At 42.8% G+C, this 17529-nt stretch overlaps 1 protein-coding gene across 1 annotated transcript in view; it reads left to right on the forward strand.

Moving 5' to 3' along the window:
* Positions 1-17529, forward strand: part of LOC132820017 (sodium- and chloride-dependent neutral and basic amino acid transporter B(0+)-like) — a 51171-nt gene that overhangs the window by 30410 nt on the left and 3232 nt on the right. Inside the window, exons 10-12 of the mRNA XM_060831943.1 lie at positions 6202-6301; positions 11588-11697; positions 11792-11962. Coding sequence (XP_060687926.1) covers positions 6202-6301; positions 11588-11697; positions 11792-11962 — 381 coding nt within the window. The remainder of the gene's footprint in view (positions 1-6201; positions 6302-11587; positions 11698-11791; positions 11963-17529) is intronic.

The raw sequence follows: 17529 nt of genomic DNA on the forward strand, positions 1-17529 counted from the left end.
CCGTGTGGGACCGCAGCTTTTTACAATATATGTTAATGATATAGAAGATGGCATCAGCGATAACATTAGCAAATTTGCTGATGATACAAAGCTGGGTGGCAGGGTGAAATGTGATGAGGATGTTAGGAGATTACAGGGTGACCTGGACAAGTTAGGTGAGTGGGCAGATGCATGGCAGATGCAGTTTAATGTGGATAAATGTATGGTTATCCACTTTGGTGGCAAGAACAGGAAGGCAGATTACTACCTCAATGGAATTAATTTAGGTAAAGGGGCAGTACAGAGAGATCTGGGTGTTCTTGTACACCAGTCAATGAAGGCAAGCATGCAGGTACAGCAGGTAGTGAAGAAAGCTAATAGCATGCTGGCCTTCATAACAAGAGGGATTGAGTACAGAAGCAAAGAGGTGCTTCTGCAGCTGTACAGGGCCCTGGTGAGACCACACCTGGAGTACTGTGTGCAGTTCTGGTCGCCAAATTTGAGGAAAGACATTCTGGCTATTGAGGGAGTGCAGCGTAGGTTCACAAGGTCAATTCCTGGAATGGAGGGATTACCTTACACTGAAAGACTGAAGCGACTGGGCTTGTATACCCTTGAGTTTAGAAGACTGAGAGGGGATATGATTGAGACGTATAAGATTATGAAAGGATTGGACACTCTGGCAGCAGGAAACATGTTTCCGCTGATGGGTGAGTGCCGAACCAGAGGACACAGCTTAAAAATACGGGGTAGACCATTTAGGACAGAGATGAGGAGAAACTTCTTCACCCAGAGAGTGGTGGCTGTGTGGAATGCTCTACCCAAGAGGGCAGTGGAGGCCCAGTCTCTGGATTCATTTAAGAAAGAGTTGGATAGAGCTCTCAAAGATAGTGGAATCAAGGGTTATGGAGATAAGGCAGGAAGCGGATACTGATTAGGAATGATCAGCCATGATCATATTGAATGGCGGTGCAGGCTCGAAGGGCTGAATGGCCTACTCCTGCACCTATTGTCTATTGTCTATTGTCTCCTGCTCCTTGGATGCTGCCTGACCAGCTGTGCTTTTCCAGCACCACACCTTTTGACTCTATGACTGGGTTAGAAAATATAAATCTTTTATTCAAAAAGAAAGAAATACAGAGCAGTTAACTTACTATCTATCATAAGTAAAATGTTAGCAATTATTATTAAGGAATTTGTGGCATGACAATGTAGGTTTTGAAGTAGTCAAATAGAGCCAGTACGGTCTTGTGAAGGGAGAGAACATATTTCACCAATTTGTTAGAATTATTTCAGAAATAATATGAGTGTTTGGATAATGGGGAAATGGTGGATGTACTTTTTCTTATATTTCCAGAGGCATTTGATAAAGTGTCACATTAATATTTATTGTAGAACATAGGAGCTCATGGTACAGGGGTTAGCATATTGACATGGACAGAAAATTAGCTGGCTAATAGTAAACAGAGAGTCAGCACAAATGTGTTTTTTTTTCAGGTTCTCATGATGTAACAAGTGGCGTGCCTCAGGGTCAATTCTGGCATTTGAATGATTTACAATTTACATCAATGACATAGATGAAGCAGTAGAAGACACAGTTACCAAAGTTGCTGATGACATAAAATTGGAAAGTAATTTTCAAGGAAGACATAAGGGGGCTATAAAAAGAGAAAGATGGTTTAAGTCGGTGGGCAAAGATGTAGCAAATGGAGTATAATGTAGGAAAACATGAAGTGTTTCCCTTTTAGCAGGAAGAATAAAAAAAAATCATATCAAAATGATTAGAGATTGCAGAACTCTGAGAGACAGAAGGATGCGTGACAATCAAAAGTTACTGTGCAGATGCAGCATATAGAGTCATAGAGATGTATAGCATGGAAACAGACCCTTTAGTCCAATCTGTCCATGCTGACCAGATATCCCAACCCAATCTAGTCCAACCTGCCAGCACCCAGCCCATATCCCTCCAAACCCTTCCTTTCATATACCCATCCAATTGCCTTCTGAATGTTGCAATTGTACCAGCCTCCACCACTTCCTCTGGTAGCTCATTCCATACACGTACTACCCTCTGTGTGGAAAAAAGTTGCCCCTTAGGTCTCTATTATATCTTTCCCCTCTCACCCTAAACCTAGGCCCTCCAGTTCTGGACTCCCTGACCCCAGGGAACTTTGTCTATTTATCCTATCTATGCCCCTCATAATTTTGTACACCTCTATAAGATCACCCCTCAGCCTCCGACGTGCCAAGGAAAACAGCCCCAGCCTGTTCAACCTCTCCCTATAGCTCAAATCCTCCAACCCTGGCAACATCCTTGTAAATCTTTTCTGAACCCTTTCATATTTCACAACGATGGCACAGTGGTTAGCACTGCTGCCTCACAGCGCCAGAGACCCGGGTTCAATTCCCGCCTCAGGTGACTCTCTGTGTGGAGTTTGCACATTCTCCCCGTGTCTGTGTGGGTTTCCTCCGGGTGCGCCGGTTTCCTCCCACAATCCAAAAATGTGCAAGTTAGGTGAATTGGCCAAGTTAAATTGCCCATAGTGTTAGATGAAGGGGTAAATGTAGGGGAATGGGTCTGAGTGGGTTGCGCTTCGGCGGATCGGTGTGGACTTGTTGGGCCGAAGGGCTTGTTTCCACACTGTAAATAATCTAATCTAATCTTTCCAATAGGAAGGAGACTAGAATTGCACACAATATTTCAACAGTGGTCTAACCAATGTCCTGTACAGCCGCATCATGACCTTCTAACTCCTGTACTCAATACTCTAACCAATAAAGGAAAGCATACCAAATGCCTTCTTCACGATCCTATCTACCAGCGATTCCACTCCAAGGTCTCTTTGTTCAGTAACACTCCCTCCGCCCTTACCATTAAGCATATAAGTCCTAAGATTTGCTTTCCCAAAATGCAGCACCTCGCATTTATCTGAATTAAACTCCATCTGTCACTTCTCAGCCCATTGGCCCATCTGATCAAGATCCTGTTGTAATCTGAGGTAACCTTCTTCGCTGTCCACTACACCTCCAATTTTGGTGTCATCTGCAAATTTACTAACTGTACCTCTTACGCTCACATCCAAATCATTTATATAAATGACAAAAAGTAGAGGACCCAGCAGCAATCCTTGTGGCACTCCACTGGTCACAGGCCTCCAGTCTGAAAAACAACCCTCCAATATATTTAGGAAAAACGAAGAGTGTGCTGCTGGAAAAGCACAGCAGATCAGGCAGAATCCAACGAGCAGGAAAATCAATGTTTTGGGTATGAGACCTTCATCAGGAGTGAGGCTGGTGGCCCAAGAGGGCTGACAGATAAATGAGAGAAGGAGTGGGCTGGGGGTAAGGTAGCTGAGAATGCGATAGGTAGATGAAGTTGGGGGTGAAGGCGATAGGTCAGAGAGGAGGATGGAGTAGATAGGTGGGAAGGAAGATGGACAGGTAGGACAGGTCAAGAGGGTGGTGTCCAGTTGGAAAGTTGCATCTGGGATAAGGTGGGGGGAGGGAAAATGAGGAAACTGGTGAAATCCACATTGATCCTATGTGGTTGGAGGGTCCCAATGTGGAAGATGAGGCATTCTTCCTCCAGGCATCGGGTGGTTAGGGTTTGGCGGTGGAGGAGGCCCAGGCCTTGCATGTCCTTAGTGAATGGGGAGTTAAAGTGTTCGGCAATGGGGCAATGGGATTGTTTGAGCGTGTGTCCTGGAGATGCCCTCTGAAACGTTCTGCAAACTGGAGTTCTGTCTCCCCGATGTAGAGGAGACCACATTGGGAGCAACAGACATAGTAGATGATGTGTGTGGAAGTGCAGATAAATCTCTGACAGATGTGGAAGGCTCCTTTGGGGCCTTGGACGGAGGTAAGTGGGGAGGCGTGGGTGGAGTTTTGCAATTCTTTTGGTGGCAGGGGAAGGTGCCAGGATAGGAGGGTGGGTTGGTGGGGGCATGGACTGAACAAGGGAGTTGCAGAAGGAATGGTCTTTATGGACCATGGATAGGGGTGGGGAGGGAGATATATTACCTAGTGCATTCTCAGCTATCCTCCCTCCCAGCCTCATCCCTCTCCCATTTATCTCTCAGCCCCCTTGGCCCACAAGCCTCATTCCTGATGAAGGGCTTATGCCCAAAACATCAACTCTCCTGCTCCTCAGATGCTGCCTGACTGGCTGTGTTTTTCCAGCACCGCACTCTTCAACTTTGATCTCCAGCATTTGCAGTCCTCACCTATATATTTGGGAAAGCTAATATAACTTTATCATTTGCTGCAAGGCTGAGTGGATACAAAAGTAGAGATGTTAAGCTTCAGTTATACAGTGCACTGATGGTTCCATAATGTGAGAGTCTGTATACAGTATTGCTTGTATTATGGAAAGAAGGACGCAAATATATTCAAAGCAATTCATAACAGCGGTAACCTTATTAAATTATGTGGAGGTGCCAGTGTTGGACTAGGATGTACAAAGTTGAAAATCACATATCACCAGGTTATAGTCCAACAGGTTCTTTTGGAAGCACTAGCTTTCAAAAGTTTGCTTTGAATTCTATGTCATACGATCTTATACTCCATAACCACCTGATGAAGGAGCGGCGGTCAGAAAGCTAGTGCTTCCAAATAAACCTGTTGGATCATAACCTGGTGTGTGATTTTAACCTTATTAAATGGTGGAGTAAGCCCCAGGGACAGGATGGCCTACTCCTGAGCCATGTTCCCTTATTCAGATATTTGTGTTGAATGGGAATGTAGTTCAGATACTGAGTGGGGAGAGTTGGTAATTTCACAAATCCCATTAATGCAATGTTCCCAGGCAGTTAAAACTGGAGGCAAAGAGTTAAGATGTACATGAGGGGTCATGATGTCTAAATCTAGGATGTATTTAGATTAGATTAGATTACTTACAATGTGGAAACAGGCCCTTTCGGCCCAACAAGTCCACACCAACCCTCCGAAGAGCAACCCACCCAGACCCATTCCCCTACACCTAACACTACAGACAATTTAGCATGGCCAACTCACCTAACCTGCACATTTTTGGAGTGTGGGAGGAAACCAGAACACCCGGAGAGTGCTCACGCAGACACAGGGAGAATGTGCAAACTCCACACAGACAGTTGCCTGAGGCGGGAATTGAACCTGGGTCTCTGGCGCTGTGAGGCAGTAGTGCTAACTACTGAGCCACCATGCCGCCCATAGGGTCATAAAGTCAGAGATGTACAGCACAGAAACAGATCCTTCATCCATGGTATCAGATATCCTAAATTAATGTAGTCTTATTTGCCAGCATTGGGCCCATATCACTCTAGACTATTCCTATTTATATATCCATCCAAAAGCCTTTTAAATGTTGTAATTATACCAGCCTCCAAAACTTCCATACACACACCACCTTCTGCATGAAACTGCGCCCCAAGGTCTCTTTGTTCAACAACGCTCCCCAGGACCTTAACATTAAGTGTATAAATTCTGCCCTAACTTACTTTTCGAAAATGCAGCACCTCACATTTATCTAAATTAAACCCCATCTGTCACTCCTCAGCCCATTGGCCCAGCTGATCAAGGTCCAATTGGACTCTGAGGTAACCTCTTCACTTATTTGATCACGTGAGATCACATTTGGAACACTGCAGGTAAATTCTGATCTCCCCATTTCAAAAATGACTTTCAGGTGAGAATGGAGAAGAGGGAACAGCAACATAATTGAATCCCACACACAAATGAATGAGGGAATATTGAGCATCGAGTTAGAATTGTGTTGGAACAGTTCTGAAGATGAGTTGTACCAGACTGGAATCAATATGTTAGTTTCTTTCTCCACAGATACTGCCAGACCTGCTGATTTTTTCCAGGAATTTCTGTGTTTGTTTCAGATTTCCAGCATCTGTAGTATTTTGCTTTAGTTATGATGTGGAAGTGACAATGTTGGACTGGAGTGGACAATTTCAGAAGTCATACGATGTCAGGCTATAATCCAACAGGTTTATTTGAAATCAGAAGCTTTCAGAGCACTGCTCCTTCATCATCTGATGAAGAAGCTTGTGATTTCAAATAAATCTGTTGGAATATAACCTGACATTGTGACTTCTGAATTTGCTTTAGTTAGAATTGTGCTTTTATTATAAGCACTTACATGTATACATTTTTCAAATCTCATCAAAGTCTGAATTTGAAAGTAAGAGTACGATCATTTTCCTGTGTAACATTTTTGAATTTTCCATTTAATTTTAGGCTGGGATTTACTGGCTAAATTTAATGGATCATTACGTTACGGACTGGATTCTCGTTATAACAGCTCTCCTGCAACTCATCGGTCTCAGCTGGATCTATGGTCAGTCAATCATAAAAGAGACCGAAACAAATAAACAGATTAAATTTAAAGTACTTTGTGAAAATTAAGGTTTCTTTAATAAAATCAGACCAAATGAATCAGATGCTGGCAGACGTGTATCAGAATTCACTTGCTCTTCCTGACAATGAAACCTAATTGGTTCCAGAAACCAGCATGAAACACACAACATCATTTTTTGCATCCTTCACTCAGGATCCACTTGTTTTTGCTGGATTTCAGCCAATTTTACTACAGTCATTGTCTTGTTAATTGCTGATACTTGTATTATTGCACAAATCCAAGATCACATAGGGAGTTTATCTTTCTGCTGTTAGATTGCTTCACAAATATGTGATGTACAAAGGTTCCTGACTGACCTTCAGTAGCAGTGATAATATTAGCAGCCAGCTTGCAGTTACTGTGTGTTTGTTGTATGTAGTGAGGCAGCACAGAGCCCAGACTGTGTAAGTATGAGTTTTATAGCAATATAAGTACTTAAGACAATGAGACCATAAGACAGAGGAGTTGAAGTAGGCCATTCACCCCACTGATTTTGCGCCACCATTCAATGAGGTCATGGCTGATTTGACTATCCTTCACTCCACTTTCCTACCATTTCCCCACAATGTTTGATTCCTTTACTGATTTACAATCTATCTTACATGAATAGACTTATATACCTAGCCTCAACAGCACTCTGTGGTAAAAAGAATACCACTGCACTCTAAGAGCAAAAAGTCTTCCTCATCTCTGTCTTAAATATGTAACCTCTTGGTTCTCAGGAGATGCCTTCTGGTCCCAGACTCTAGCATAAGTGAAAACAGCCTCTATTCCTATATCTGATCAAGCACAATCGTTAACAATCATATACTTTTCAAAATAGATCGCCTCTTATTCCACGAAATTCAAAAGAGCTCAAGCCCAAACTACTCGAACACTCCTGAAAAGAAAATCTCTCCATATCCGAAATTAATCTCATGAACCTTCTTTGGACTGCCTCCAAAGCCAATATATTTTTTTTGAGGGGGAGATGATGACCTGATGATATAATCGCTGGATTGTTAACCCAGGTACTGCCTTAGGGATCCAGGCTCGAATCCCATCATGGCAAATGGTGCAATTTGAATCATAAAATCTCTGCAATGTGGAAGCGGGCCATTTGGCCCAACGAGTGCACACCAACTCTTTGATGAGCATCCTACCCAGACCCAGACCCCTACCCTATCCCCGTAATCATGCATTTCCCATGCCTAACCAGCCTAGCCTGCACATCCGTGGACATTATAGAGGAAATTAGCACGGCCAGTCCAACCAAGCTGCATAACTTTGGACTGTGGGAGGAAACTGGAGCACCTGGAGGAAACCCATACAGACATGGGGAGAATGTGCAAAATCCACACAGACAGCCACCTGAGGCTGGATTTGAACCCAGGTCCGTGGTGCTGTGAGGCAACATTGCTCACCACTGAATCACTGTGCTGCCCCGTTTTATTGAATTCAATAAAAATCTAGAATTAAGAGTCCAATTATGACCTTGAATCAATGTCAATGATTGAAAAAACCCCTCTGGTTTGCTAATGTCCTTCAGGGAAAGAAACTGCTATCCTTACCTGGTCTGGACAACATGTGACTCTGGACACATAGCAGTATGGTTGACTCTTAACTGCTCTCTGGGATGGACGATAAATTCTACTGAGCCAGTGGCATCCTCATCCCATGGAGGAATAGAAACTGTTCCGAATATTCCAGCCATGGTCTCACTAGTGCCTTGAACATTTATAACAAAGCTTACCTATTTTTGTATTCTGTTTGCTTTGAAATAAAGGCCAACTATCCATTTTCCTTCCCTCATACCCATAAAATTTAAAGGCCAGGCTTTTCAGATTTATGCACAAGGAACCCCAAATCCTTCTGTGCTGCAGCTTTCTGCAGTCTTTTCAGTCAAATAATATTCAACTCCTCTATTCCTCCCGCCAAAGTGTATTACTCACATTTTTCCACTTTATATTCTACCTGGCTAGTTTTTGTTCTTTCACATAACCTGTTGTATCCCTCAATAGAATCTTTGTGTCATCCTCACCAAATGCCCTCCCACCTATTTTTGTGATCTGGAAACTTGGTGATTGTATATTTACTTTCTTCATTCCAGTCATAATCGAGGCCCTAGCTCTAATCTCTGTCATACAGTTACAGGTTGCCATCCTGAAAATGTCCCCACTTTGGGTGGCACAGTGGCCCAGTGGTTAGCACTGCTACCTCACAATAATTCTGTGTTGTTTTGTATCTTGAGGACCACAATAGCACAGAATTACTGAGCTGAAACCAATAGCTGAGTTCTGTAGCCATGAAGATGGCCTCAACCACGATCTTGGTTACAAGTCGTACTACATGTGACCCCATTACACTGTTCTGTACCTGTAAGATCTTCCTTACTGTCCAGTTTTGACACCATCACCTTGATAACTTATTATGATCTCTCTACCTTATTTAATGTGTACAGTTTTGGATTAGTACTTGTTACTTTGGTTAGACCCTCGGCGTGTGACTCTTATACCTACCATGTTATTCCAGTCATTTGGTTTGTCTCCAGAACTACCTTATTTTTAATATTTTGTAATTATCTCTCTTCCTTAATGAATCAGATTATAGATCATCCCTTCACCTGCTATTCAGCTGTTGACACTTTATTCACACCATCTGACACTCTTGATCACCTGCAGAGACCTATTATTCAGTCTGTCAACACTCCACTCACACCACTTGTATGATATTTTGATCTCTCTGATTATAAACTCTGTGTCTGTGTGCTTCTCTTTACTTCACCTGACGAAGGGGCAGTGCTCCGAAAGCATTTGATTTCAAATAAACCTTTTGGACTATAATGTGGTGCCATGTGACTTCTGACCTTGTCCACCCAGGCCAACACTGGCAGCTCCATATGTTGTGGTTACAACTTCATTAAAAGCCCGTTAAGTATCCATACAAACACTGTCAGTCTAGAACAACCCTACAGTGTTACTTATATTGATCCCAGACATAGCAGGCAGGCAGGGGGAAGGAGTGTCCTGCCTGATGGGTAGGGATCTAAAGGTTCTACTGCATAGTGTGGTGTTGAGGTGGGATTTCTTCTTACCCCTGGATTGGTAAGATCAGGGCATGACATGACAACCTGGTCCGAGGTTGCCACCTGGATCAGTGCAATCTCAGCCATCTGGAGGAATACCCAGCAGTGAAAGAAGGAAGTCAATGATCTTCTCCACTTTGCTAGTAAGTGCTACCATGTTTGTTATCTCACCCTCACCGTAACTCTCTTGCTATACCCACCTTCCACTGAGTCTCATGCCCTACCAATCTCACTACAGCTTGCAATCTGTCCCCCTCCGCTCACTCACACCTACCCCAATCCCAGACACCATTAATCCTGCAGTCCCTCTGCACTGCTTGTTCACTCAGGATACCTCCCAGCTGCACCTACAGTAACAATTGGGACACGTCCTTTCATCTCCATTAATACCTGCCTCTGTCTCATTTCAGGAAGTAAGCAGCCCACAGTAGAGCAGAAAGACTCAAGCCAGGTGGTGGGCTGACCTTCATTCAGTTCCTAACCCCTTACGTGGAGTAAACACTAATGTTGACCACCCTGAGCAGCTGGTTGCCCATGTCTAAGCACATGGAATTGGTATCAGAGACTGCCCATGACTTACTGTGCCAGCACCCCATTACACCCTCCTTGATTTGACAGAGTCCTGTTGACAACCACAACAAGATTCCTTCCTTTGTGTCTGCACTAAATGGCAAGGAGCGACTGGAATAATATCCCTGGCTGAGGTAGCAAACACACAAAGGCAAAAGGCAAGGCAAGGGAGAGGTGTTGTGAGCATCCAGGCCAGCTCAGAATGAGTGAGAATTGGGACAGCAAGTGACCAGCCTGGAGATGCAGCCTGGGTTCATGCTCTTGGGTGTGCTGGCCGAGGCATTACAATGATAGTCACTGGGGCAGACTGTGGTGCAGTACTGAAGTGTAGAAATTTTCTGAGATGGCCCAGCAAGATATTAGAGACTGGCACATATCAGATCCAATACCATGAATGTAAAGTGTATGTGGCTGGCATCCTTGGAGTATTCTCTGAGACCTCAGTGCCTAATATTTAGGTCATTTGGAGCAGGTAACAAGCTGAATTCACGAGATCCCCACTCTAATCTCCAGGTCAAGTTTTCTCAATGTTGAGCTTGTTAGGTGAGTTTAAGATAGGAAGCTGAATATTAGTTAGGCGTGTTGTACCATTAGCTTGCTGCTTAATAGGGAATAATCCCATTAATTAGGAACTCATCACTGCTGAGTGACAGATTCAGCTCATTGCTTACTGAAAGAATAAAAAAAAAATGGTCTTCCCGACATCAGAATTGCTACAGTTCTCATCCAATTCTCGAATAAACCTTGCCAAGCTCACATCATCCAGATCCCGACAAGATACTGCTGTCGATCTTCTATCAGCTCACCAATTCACTATCCATGGTCATACTGTACACCCAGCACAATGGGCTCTCAGGTTATTAAGGAGCCTCATGTGTGGTACTATATCAAATGTTTGAGCTGATCCAATATAACTGGATTTCTTTAGGAATCCAGCAGCACCCACATGCTACAGTTGCAACATATCACCTAAGTGGTCATCTCTATTGCATTTAACTCAATGGTGTATTTTATAAGTTTTAATTAATTACACTTATACCCCTGTTCTTTACATTGGAAACACCCCACTCTTTACCCTTCATTGGTTTCTATCAGTATTAATCGTATCCCTAACAAGTGATTTGTAATAAGATTAGAGAAAATTAGCCTATTTTTGCTGTTGTTCACATGTTTCTATATTTAGGGTTTGTTATGAACTCTTCACTTTCATATTTTACAAGTCCTTAGCAGAAATAGACCCATTCAGCCCCTCAAGCCTGCTCCACCATCAATACGGTCATGATTGATCTGTTTGTGTTTCAAATTCCAAGTTACCTTCATCGCCCAAGAAGAACTCATTCCAGGAAAAGCTTATGTTTCCAATTTGTGCTGGGATGGACAGACCCTTGTTCCTAAAATGGGAGAGAAAGATCAATCAGTTGGTGACAAGAATCAATTTCCTTATCCTGTTTGAAATCTGGAGCAATCCCTTCTCTGGGTTAACCTGTTCATCAGTGCCACCCTGTACAAGATGAACTTCAACAGTAAACAAGCTGCCCTAAAGACAGGACAGAGTGAGTGATGGTGTCTCTCTTCTTCCTTGTTGTTCACAGGGACAAACAGATTCATCAAGGACATTGAGATGATGATTGGGGAAAGGACTTGGCTCTTCTGGCTGTGGTGGAGAATGTGTTGGATTCTGATCTCTCCGTGTTTGCTGGTGGTAAGAAGCTGTTACACATTATTTTGATTTAAACTGAAAATACCCAATCTCTCATTCTGTTTCTGATTTAGTTTTGTATCTTATCCACATTCAGGCAGTCTTAATCTGGTCCTTGACAACATTTGCCCCACTAAGATATGGATCTGTTGAATACCCTGTCTGGTCAGGAGCACTGGGCTGGTGTATGACCATCTTCTGTATTATGTGGATCCCCATCATGGCTGTGGTGAGAGTTGTCCAAGCTGAGGGCCCCACCTTGTGGCAGGTGAGGGACGCTTTGAAATCTTTTAAAGATTAAGGAACAGAGAACATAAAATTAGGTTTTGGATCATGATAGATGCAATGCAAAGCATATTGTTTCAAAGTCAAAATGTCTTTTTGTTGTCCTTTCACTTATGCTCAGTTCAGTCCACCGTGATACCATCTTGGTTCAGGCACTAAAGCTGGAGTGGACTGGAAGTAGTATCTGTGAATGTTTGAATATACAACTAAAAGAAAGTGGATCGGTTAGCTCAGTTGGTTGGATGGGTGAGTTGGTGATGCTGAGTGATGCCAATCCCTGTACCAGCTGAGGTTACTGTGATGAACTCTCCTTCTGGAACTCTCCCCTTGATCCTCAGGTTAAACCACCATCAATCACCTCGCTCTCTGTTGAGAGAGCAGCCCTGTGATCTGATAGGACTATGGTTATTTCAATGTTACAAAAAAACATAATTTATCACATTTATGCAATTAAATCAAAGATAGGTTTTAAAATAATAAAAGAATTGCACTATTGGAACACATCACAAATATGAACATATCAGTGTGTTGCAATACCTTGGAAAATGCAGGTCACCTTAATTTAACAAATATAAACAAAAGGTCCACTAAACTCTATATTTTGTATTTCAGTCATGGATCACAGATTGTTAGGTTGATTTCATTAAATTCTCAATCAATTCATACACTATTTATGCACCTTACAAAGTTGGAGTTTGGACTGTTTCAAAACTATCTCTCAGTTTCAGAATGGTGTCTTCTGCATTGCAGATCTTTACGTTTGTCTGGTTGTAATAACAAGTAGTGGCATTAGGTGGTGGGATTCAGTAGTTTTCGAATAAAGTCCACGTGGAACATTTCCTGGTTTCAGTACAGGTTTGTCAAGATCAATCTCACATTTTGTTTCTTCATGCTTTCAATGAGAGAAAAGGCAGGGAGACAGTGAGTTTTGAGGAAGGAATTCCAAAGTCCCGTAATTCAGCAACTGAGGGGCCATCTACTAATGGTCAAACTATTTAAACAGCAAGGGTTCAAAATGCTTGATTTAGACAACCACACATGTCACAGAGATTTCCAGGAAAGGGTGAGCCAAGACCATGGAAAGATTTGGAAACAAGCAGGAGAATGTTAAACTTGAGTACTTACTTAAGCAGGAGCCAATATGAATTAGTGAGAAAGGAATGATCGATGATCAGGACTTGATGTAATTAAGAGCACAGATTTGAATTATTAAGTTCACAGAGGGTCGGATTTGGGAGGTCAGCTGAGTTGTTACTTGAATAGGAGAAAGTGAGGACTGCAGATGCTGGAGGTCAGAGTCAAGAGTGTGGTGCTGGAAAAGCACAGCTGGTCAGGCAGCATCCAAGGAGCAGAGAATTAATGTTTCGGGCTAAAGCCGTGATGAAGGGCTTTAGCCAAAAATGTCGATTCTCCTGCTCCTTGGATGCTGCCTGACCTGCTGTGCTTTTCCAACATCAAACTCTCGATTTGCTATTTGAATAGCCAAGTGCCAATGGCATGACTGCATGGGTGTGGATTTTTGCAACAGAGGATTTCTGTAACTACAGAGGAATCGAATCAGATTATGCAGGCAAAAATATATGGTTTTAGTGGTGTTATGAAAATGTTGTCAGAAGCTCATTTCAGCATCAAATACAGATCAAAACAAATCGTCACAAGTAGGGTGATAAAGAAAGTTTATGGCGTACTTGCCGTTATTGCTCAGGGAACTGAGTACAAGAATCAGGAGGTCATGTTACAGCTTTATAAGACTTTGCTTAGGCTGCATGACGACTATTGCGTTTAATTCTAGTCGCCACATTACAAGAAGGATGTGGAGGCTTTGGAGAGGGTGTAGAAGAGGTTTACCAGGATGAGGCTTGGATTAGAGGGTATGAGCTCTAAGGAGAGGCTAGAAAAACTCAGGTTGTTTTCTCTGGAGCGGCTGATAGAAGCCTACAAAATTATGAGATGGATAGATAGGGTTGACAGTCAGAATCTTTTTCCCCCCCACAGTTCAAAAATACTAAGAGAAGCATTTAAGGTGAGAGGGCAAAAGTTCAAAGGAGATGTGAGGGGCAAGTTTTTTTACACAAAGAGTGGCAGGAGTCTGGAACAGGCTGCCGGGGTGGGGGTGGAGGCAGATATGATAAAGGCATTTAGGAACTTTTAATTAAAGACATGAATATGCAAGGAATGAAGGGATGTGAACCAATGGCAGGCAGAAGAAAATAGTTTAATTTTGCATCATGTTCGGTACAATATTGTGGACTGAAGGATTAGTGTCTGTACCGTACTGTTCTATATAAGACCAAGGTTATGATTTGTCTGTCTCAACTACACAAAGTTCACAGAATCTGAGTTGTTATGGTGCAGAAAGAAGCCATTCAGCCCATCATGCCTGTACCAGCCCTCTGAATGCGCAGAAGGCCTTAGTATTATTCCCCCGGCTTTTTCCCATAACCCTGGACATTATTCCCATTTCAGTGATTATCCAGCGCTGTCTCTAGTACACCGAATGATTCTGCAATAAAAGATCAAAACAATGGCACTTTTAAAAGGAGGATGACAGACAAAGGCAGTGACCACAGGGTCAGAGAAAGACTGACCCTGCTGTCTGACACAGCAGTGAATCTGCACTATCACTGCTTTTGCTGTTTGAGTTCATGTATCTCTGGACATTAGAGTGCATTTAGGAAAATTTAACAAACAGTGAAATTCACAGCTGACCTTAGAGGAACCTGTGTGGGTGAGCTCACAGCACAGGAACAGACATGTGCATAGTTTGTACTTGTAATCTTGCTGTAAATCTACAGTAGTGAATAGAGTGGATTCTTTCTTAATTATATCTTTTATTGAGATCGGTCTGTTGATTAAATTTTAAAAATATAAACCATAGGTACTAAGTTAGCATGGAGCAGTGTTTTTTTTTAAGAGCAAAAAGATGGTGCTATTTTCTGGGTCTGTAGATTGTGAAGGAGCAACGATGACCTTTAGTTGAGTGAGGTGCTCTTCCTATCAGATGTGGGAGTTTAGGGAGCATTTCCATGTTACTGATGGTTACTTCTGCAGGAAGTGTCTTTGATTGTGAATCCTATCAGATCGCATGGTTCGGTTGGACCAGCAGTTAGAGGCAATAAGGAATTTACAAGAGCTAGGGAATATGACGGGTGGCAGTTATAGGAAGCGAGAAAAGCCGCAGAAACATTCAGGTAGATGGGTTAACTCCAGGAAAATTAGGATGGGTAGGCAGGTAGTACAGGAGTCTTCTGTGGCTGTCCCCATCTCACACAAGTATGCTGTTTTGGAAAATGTAGGGGGTGATGGACTTTCCGGGGAATGTAGCACGAACAGCCAAATTTCTGGTCCGGAGACTGGTTCTCAATGTAATGAGGGGTACGTCAGGTTCCAAGAGATCAATTGTGAGAGGGGACTTTCTAGTCAGAGGCATAGACAGACACTTCTGGGGCCAACAGTGAAAAATCAGAATGGTGTGTTGCCAGGATCAAGGATATGTTGGAGAGAGTGCCGAATGTTCTCAAGGGGGAGAGGGACCAGCAGGAGGTCATTGTACACTTTGGAACTAATGATATAGGAAGGGAAAAGGATGAGATTCTAAAGGGACAATATAGAAGCTTAGGCAGGAATTCAAGAGGAGGTTCTCTAGGGTAGCAATATGTGGAATAACCCTGGTACTACAAGCTAATGAGGGTATGAATAGAAGGAAAGAGCAGATGAATGTGTGGCTGAGGAGATAGTGCAGGGGAGAAGGGTTTACATTAATGGATCAATGAAATCTCTTCTGGGGTAGAAGTGACCTCCACAAGAAGGATGGATTGCACCTGAATTGGAAGGGGATGAATATACTGGCAGGGAAAATTGCTCGAGCTGCTCAGGAGGATTTAAACTAGTAAGGTGGGGGGTGGGAGTGGGGTCGGTGGGGGGTGGGGGGGGAATAGTGGGACCCAGGGAAATAGTGAAGAAAAAGATCAATTTGAGATTGGTTGGGAAAGGTAACTAGTTAAAGCAGGCAAGAACAAAGCAGAAAACAACTACAGGTTGGACTGATAAATTAAACTGTAATTATTTCAATTCAAGAGAGCTAACGGGGAAGGCATGGTTAGGAATATCGGACTGGGATGTCATTGCAATTACAGAGATGTGGCTCAGAGATGGACAGGATTGGCAGCTTAATGTTCCAGGATACAAATCCTATAGGAAGGATAGAAAGGGGGGCAAGAGAGGAGGGGGAGTGGCATTTTTGATAAAGGATAGCATAACTGCTCTACTGAGGCAGGATATTCCTGGGAGTACATCCAGGGACGTTATTTGGGAGGAATTGAGAAATAAGAAACGGATGATCACCTTATTGGGATTGTATTATAAACCCCACCAATAGTCAGTGGGAAATTAAGAAACAAATTTGTAAGGAGATCTCAGCTATCTGTAAGAATAATAGAGTTGGTATGGTAGGGGATTTTAACTTAGACTGGGACTGCCATCGTATCAAGGGTTTTGATGGAGAGGAATTTGTTAAGTGTGCTGAAAAAAATCTTCTGATTCAGTATGTGGATGTACTGACTAGAGAGGTGCAAAACTTGACTTACTCTTGGGAAATAAGGCAGGGCAGGTGACTGAGGTGTCAGTGGGGGAGCACTTTGGGGCCAGCGACCATAATTCTATTCGTTTTAAAATAGTGATAGAAAAGAATAGACTGAATCTAAAAGTTGAAGTTCGAAATTGGAGAAAGGCCAATTTTGATGGTATTAGGCAAGAACTTTCAAAAGCTGATCGCGGGCAGATGTTTGCAGGTAAAGGTACAGCTGGAAAATGGGAAGTCTTCAGAAATGAGATAATGAGAATCCAGAAATAGTATATTCCCGTTAGGGTGAAAAGAAAGGTTGGTAGGTATAGGGAATGTTGATGACTACAGATGTTAAGGTTTTGGTTATGAAGAAGAAGAAAGCATATGTCAGGTATTGACAGCAGAGTTCGAAGGAATCCTTAGAGTATAGAGGCAGTAGGAGTATACTTAAGAGGGAAATCAGAAGGGCAAAAAGGGACATGAGATAGCAATGGCAAATAGGTTTAAGAAAAATCCAAAGGGATTTTATAAATACATTGAGGACAAAAGTGTAACTAGGGAGAGAATAGAGCCCCTCAATGATCAGCAAGGAGGCCTGTGTGTGGAGCTGCAGGAGATGGGGAAGATACTAAACAAGTATTTTACATCAGTGTTTACTGTGAAGAAGGACATGGAAGATATAGAATGTAGGGAAATAGATGGTGACATCTTGAAAAATGTCCATATTGAAGAAGAGGTGGTACTGGATGTCTTGAAATGCATAAAAGTGGATAAATTCCCAGGATCTAATCAAGTCTACCTAAGAACTCTGTGGGAAGCTAGAGAAATGATTGCTGAGATATTTGTATCATCGATAGTCACAGGTGAGGTGCTGGAAGACTGGAGGTTGGCTAACGTGGTGCCACTATTTAAGAAAGGTGGTAAGGACAAGCCACGGAACTATATTTCAGAGAGCCTGACATCGGTGGTGGGCAAGTTGTTGGAGG

This window comes from Hemiscyllium ocellatum, chromosome 11, assembly GCF_020745735.1.
Source record: "Hemiscyllium ocellatum isolate sHemOce1 chromosome 11, sHemOce1.pat.X.cur, whole genome shotgun sequence".
Lineage (NCBI taxonomy): Eukaryota > Metazoa > Chordata > Chondrichthyes > Orectolobiformes > Hemiscylliidae > Hemiscyllium > Hemiscyllium ocellatum.